The 6000-nt window shown below is 51.6% G+C and overlaps 1 protein-coding gene across 2 annotated transcripts in view; it reads left to right on the forward strand.

Annotated features, from left to right (window-relative positions):
• The window catches only part of LOC119108857 (putative uridine nucleosidase 2), a 29346-nt gene extending 23560 nt beyond the window's left edge, over positions 1 to 5786 (forward strand). For both annotated transcript variants that reach the window (XM_037232399.1, XM_037232398.1), the window contains exons 3-4: positions 1037 to 1214; positions 5387 to 5786. In XM_037232399.1, coding sequence (XP_037088294.1) covers positions 1037 to 1214; positions 5387 to 5532 — 324 coding nt within the window. In that variant the 3' untranslated portion in view covers positions 5533 to 5786. The remainder of the gene's footprint in view (positions 1 to 1036; positions 1215 to 5386) is intronic.
• Positions 5787 to 6000: the final 214 nt, after the last annotated feature.

Consider the following 6000-nt stretch of genomic DNA (forward strand, 5'->3'; position numbering starts at 1 on the left):
TGTGTACAACGCAAGAGGGTAGGTGTGTGAACGCAATAGGTGTGTGAGCGCAGGAAGACGACACCAGAGGCAGGCGGTGAGTGGGTGTGTATAGTGCAGGAGGGTGACACCAGGGGCAGGCGGTGAGTAGGTGTGTACAGCTGAAGCTGATGATGGTGTGCAGCGCCATACTCTCAACGACGGCTCTTAGCGAACGGCAATGAAGTTAGCAAAAATGAAATACCTTAAATGAATCGCATAGCCTCGCAAAGTGTTTGTAAACAAGTTGTTCACATATAAAGCAGTCTTTGTGGCTTGCACTAATGATCTCGCGTCAACAGATGCTTGTTGGCGTCCTCTAAATTTACTGTCGATTAGACGGTGTCTTTCACCTTGTCAACCTGGTTCTATGGACACACGATCGGAACTGAGGTATATCCTGGTTTTCTGGTCCGCGTGTAAGCTGGGGCTCAAATGCCGCGGCTGCTTGACATATCCTGGCGTACGTTGGCACCCCCGATGCATCCTGCCTTACTGATCCCTCGTTTGCAGGCGCGTTTGCACGTCCGTTTGGCTCGTTTGCTTCGCATGCCATGATGCATGTGCACTGTACAGCGTTTGTGCAAATATGCTGCATACGCTGTTGCTCAGGTGCCTATTGTCTCGCAATGCTGGTACTCAGGCGTGTGTTGTCTCACAATGTTTGTGCTCAGGTGCCTACTGTCTCGCAATGTTGGCGCTCATGGTCCCATTGTCCTGTGGGTCCTTGTGCACGCTGGTGCTCAGGGGCCTAATGTCCTGTGGGCCCTTGTGTATACCGGTGCTTAGGCGCCTGTTGTCCTGCGGGTCCTTGTGTATATTGGTGCTCATGGTCCCATTGTCCTGTGGATCCTTGTCTATGCTGGTGCTCATGTGCCTGTTGTCCCGTGATCCCTGTGTATACTGGTGCTCAAGGTTCTCATTGTCCTGTGGGTCTTTGTGTTATGCTGGTGCTCTAGGTCCCATTGCCTTGTGGGTCCCTGTGAATGCTAATGCTCAGGTGCCTGCTGCCCTGCAGGTGCCTGTGTATGCTGGCGCTCACTGCTTCCTGCTGAGTGGAACAGATGACCCTCCTTACCAATACCACGGGGAGAACGGGCTCGGTAACGCCCGCTTCGAGGAGCCGCTGCCCGCAGTCAAACAGCGGCCGGAGCATGCCGTGACGGCACTCTCTCGCCTCGCCAGCGAGCACAAAGGTCAGACTTGGTCAGGTGACGTCATACGCTGACGTCGGAGGGTGCCAGGCGTACGCAAGTCAGGTGGGGCGCGCTTAGGTACGGGTCACACGGTCCCTTACGCTGACAGGAATGTGGATATATCGCGCCGCCTGTGCGCTGGTGACGCACGGTTGGAGAGATTCACTGGAACCTGCGCTCCTCCCGGCCTACGTGCACTTGGCTTTTCCTGCCCAGTGATCTGTCGTTGCCTGCTGACGGTATGGCTCTCGAAGATAGGGTCCAGACTAAACAGCGGGACCCGTGCGACATGGACTGTAAGCTTTCAAATGCGCAATATGATGGGCTAAATAAATAAGCTACAAGGCGACTATAGGCTGCTCTTCTACTCCAACAATAGCAAGAATATTGCTCAGGAAGACAAAGACTGACAATGATAGAACGAGCCTCACATCTTTGGATCAGAGTTTGACAATGGAAGGCACTCCATGCCGTAAGTTGTAACAAACACTTTCATATTTTTGCCATATTTCGTCGTGATCCCAATGATGTTCAGACATATAGGTACACTAGTTGGAATTTTTAGCTGCAACAGCTGGAATTCTTTGTTCTGGTATTAATTGATCTTGAGTATGCTGGATGGTACTTGTTAAACAACATTGTGAAGCAAGCGTTGCCTTTATTGATAAAACTCGCCTTTGCAAGTCATGCTTTATAGCGATAGAGAACAGTAGGAGAGAGCGAGAAGGAGAGTGAGAGTGAGAGGAGAGGAGGAGAGAGAGAAAGAGAAAAAGAGATCCCTCTGGCTCCAACTTTGGAATAGGGTGTGCTTTGTCTCCTTCTTCCAACTTGCGACGGGGGTCTGGGTAACTTAAATGACCAGGTGTGTTTGTACTCCAATCTTCTGTCTGTGTGACATGAGCACTGACCGTTTATGTGCGGACGGGTTTGGTCCGCGTCACCACAGCTATTTGGTTAAGGACCTCAGTCGGTTATAACTCATTAAGACGCCACCACATTTGGACCCCACCAAGACTATTTCCGGTCACATCGTCACCTAACTTGGCGTCATAATGGCGTCATGGCGTCACCAATATGCCTAACTTGGCGTCATCTGTCCATGTGTTGTCTGAAGCCATTGCATATTACCTGATCATCGTTGTTTGTGGACCATTCCGTCGATCTCTCGCTGTCGAGAGACGCCTTTCGCCGCACGTCCATGGACGCAAGGTCAGCTGGGACGCACTCTGTCTCCATCTTCTGCAGGCCGACTGGGGCTCGGTATACCGGGAGGCGAAAATGGATCGGAAAGTGACAAAAATCATGCACGTAGTGGTGGAGTGCGGTCGACGTGCAGCGTCCCTTAAGAGCTATAACCCTCGTCGTCGTTTGCAGTGGTCAATAACATAAACATTTCTGTCCTGCCGAAACCAACAACCCGGGCCGAAACCCAACTCCCGGCCTACCGGCGTCTTTGAAGCCGCGGCAAGGCCCCTCTGCGACGTCGAAGCTTGATATATTTCCGATACCCTGCTCACAGGCCATGCCGGATTCTTGTGAAGCAGTGATAACTTCGCTTTCCAGCCCACGAAGGGAGGAGTGGCGCCGAGGTGGACCTGTCCATAGCATGGTATTTGGTTTTCGTCAGCCCATGTATCGCTGCCGAAATGGCAGCGACACCCTTGGCCCTGCCACCTGGAGTGCCGTGACTGCTGCCAGTCTAAGGCAGCATCACACTACTTTGCTTAAATTTTCGATTGCTACGAGTGGGCTGTCATCATCCAGGGTGAAAGGACGAGGCGGTGTGCCGCTGTATACGTTACTTAAATGTCTCCTTGTTCTAAGAAGCCACTTGCTCTATGCCATCAACATATCTGATGTCTCTTGTGTTTTTCCTGCCTTCTGGAATGTGGCCTCTGTCCTTCCTCATCACAACTCCGGTTCTCATGGTATCGCTAGTAATGTCAGGTACCACATTACATTTACCACACTACTAAGCTGTGGCGGTGAGTGCGTGTGTGTGGGTGGGGGGGGGGGGGGGGGTTCGTGGAGTCGGCGTTGGTCCCACCGTCGCCGTCACCTTAATTGATCTGAGTCGTATCTTCGATAGTGTCGACCAAGGCGTTCGTCTGGAAGCATTGGTATGACATCGATCCTAGGTGCTTCAAACAACCTGTCTTGCCGTTTGGCGGTAGGTGGTAAGAGGCGGTTGTCTCTTCCTTCTCCTGACTCACGGCACTCCTCCGATGTCCCTAATCGGTCTTATCCCTCCCAGGACCACCGCGCTTGACATGCCAGCCTGCATCCGTCGCGGACGTCTGACATTCCACGCCGACGGTATCTAACTGCTGGACTGCTCTCATCCCGACCAATTATTTGATCATTATCACCAGCTTTCTTGTCGCATCATCACCTTTAGAAATCCCGGCACGAGGAAACCATCCCAGTGATCCTACTTCACATCCAACTGCCCAACATGAATTCCACTAAAGCAATGTCTCTCCTTTTCGGTACTCTACAGTCCCTAAACACCCTTATCATTTAAGCTTACCGTTGCTGGACAAAAAACAGCCCGCTCTCCGTCTGTGAAGATGCTGGGGGCGGCCATTAGCTCTACTATTTCCTAGGAGAAGAACGTACTGAATGCTGTCAAGAAGTGCTGTTCTCTGTATGAGATACGTCACCACCTCACGCCCCAAATCCGTAAGCTTATCCAGTCCCACGCCCCTCCCATGTGCTGTACTGCCTCCCGGTCTGTGGCGCGGCTGCGGTGTGTTACGTAAACAGAGCGCGAGGGGGACGTGAGTCATGACCAGGATCATCACTGGCGCTCGTCAGGGAGACTCCATGGCACCGTCGACTGGCAACGTCCTGGATTGCCGTGGCGTAAATGAGTGATCTAGGCACCCACTGTGCCAACCTTGCTGTGTGCAGGCCCCTTGAAGACTCGCGGGCTTCGTTGGCGGTCCGACCCATGTTCACCCCACGTACCGCTGTTTGCCAGCATGCCACCCGGACGGCAGCGGCGAGCGTCCTTAATGTCCGCTATCCGATTGTCGGTGGCACGCAGGACCTCCTAGTGTCGCGGAACCGCCTGCCCCCGACCACCACCGCCAATCGAGTCCGCAGGGAAATAGAAAAAAGATAAGTGTTTGTCTATGTGTCATGACATGTTTCGACGATTCGTTTTCACATTTTTGTAAGTTTTAGAGCTGGAAGGTGGTCACCTTTTTGACGCTGTACTACTCCACTATCAATTAAGTAGTGGGTAGTATTGAGTATATTATGAGTATTCATCTATACCTGTATCTATCATATGTATATGTATACATTTATATATATATATATATATATATATATATAATATTATGTGTTCAGTCCAGCGGCCCTTTCGGAAAAACCTCCCCGAGGAGCATCCTGGATCCGCGCCTGGCGCCAACAATAACGCGGCGCGCCGGCGCAGGTCAGCTGGCGGCCGGCAGGTGGCAGCACGTCGGCTCCCTCCGGTGGCCGCGGCGGCCTGACCAACAGGCGCGGAGTGAGGGCCGCATGACAGGGCCGCCCTCTGGCGCACGCAGCTGTTGTCAGGGCCGCCCTCTGGCGCACGCAGCTGTTGTCAGGGCCGTGGGCTTGTCGCGCGCAGCTGTTGTCAGGGCCGTGGGCTTGTCACGCGCAGCGGGCGGCAGTCCTCCCCTGACCACGGTCAGCGGTGGTCCCTGCGCAGGAAGCCGCTGCAGATGCTGCCAGATTTTCAGAGACCCTCGCACAAAAGCAGTGCAGCTCATAAGATAAACTTTGAAATTCATACGCGTTGTCTAACCCGATACGAATTTGTTGTTTCTGCTCTTGATCTATAGAGGTTGGTCTCAAAATGGAGTGGAAGTTGAACAGGCTCGTTCTGAGCACCAGCATAGAAATAAGAGCAAAACAATTGCCGGAAATTGCAACACTGGACGAGCAAAGGTTACCTTTGCGCTATGGTGTGCACCCAGACGACACAATGATCGCTGGAGCTGACTTCTACTAGCAAGTACAGGCCGTCCTGATATACTTAGGGTTGTACACAATATCAGCTTCAAGCGTCTGTTGGTTTGTATATGTCTTGTGTTTCATCTCCTCCTATCATTTTATTCCATCTCCTATATCTCCTCATAATTCTAATGTTTCACCAGTGCGTCAAATCTCGTTTCCAGGGGAGCTGACGGTCGTGGCACTGGGACCACTAACAAATATCGCCTTGGCTGCACGCATGGACCAGGAGTTCATGACGAATATCAATGATATCTACCTTATGGGTGGAAACTACACAGGTCAGACATATGCGTGTCTTCATTTATGATGTGATCCAACGTGTATGCATGAACTGTCACTGACTTTCTGCGCATTATGCGCTTGCACTGTCCCACCATCAGTGGCATTTATATGTGCCTTTACGATTTCACTGGGTAGCCAAAACGTTTTGGCTCTGCCTGGAGCTCGCTGTTTCGTCACCTTTGACGGCAGAGGAGGAGGATGGGAGGAGGGCCGGGACGGGCGGCGAGTCCTTTTGCTAAACTTGTGCCCGGCATACCAGAGCGAAACAAAACAAAAAAACAAGAAGCAGAACGACACAAAACAAAAATTGAACAAAATAACACGGTTATGTGCGAAGCAGAAATCAGATGACGCATTCAGGTTCGACCATCTAAAATTTTGTCCAGCCGCCGGTTTACTTTTGTGACATGAATATTACATTGAATGTGAGTGAGTAAAGAGAATGCCTCACATTTAAGCATATTAACGCAAGTATGACACATGATGAAATAAA

This window comes from Pollicipes pollicipes, unplaced genomic scaffold (assembly GCF_011947565.3).
Source record: "Pollicipes pollicipes isolate AB1234 unplaced genomic scaffold, Ppol_2.1 Scaffold_6909;HRSCAF=8186_pilon_pilon_pilon, whole genome shotgun sequence".
In the NCBI taxonomy this organism is placed as follows: Eukaryota; Metazoa; Arthropoda; class Thecostraca; order Pollicipedomorpha; family Pollicipedidae; genus Pollicipes; species Pollicipes pollicipes.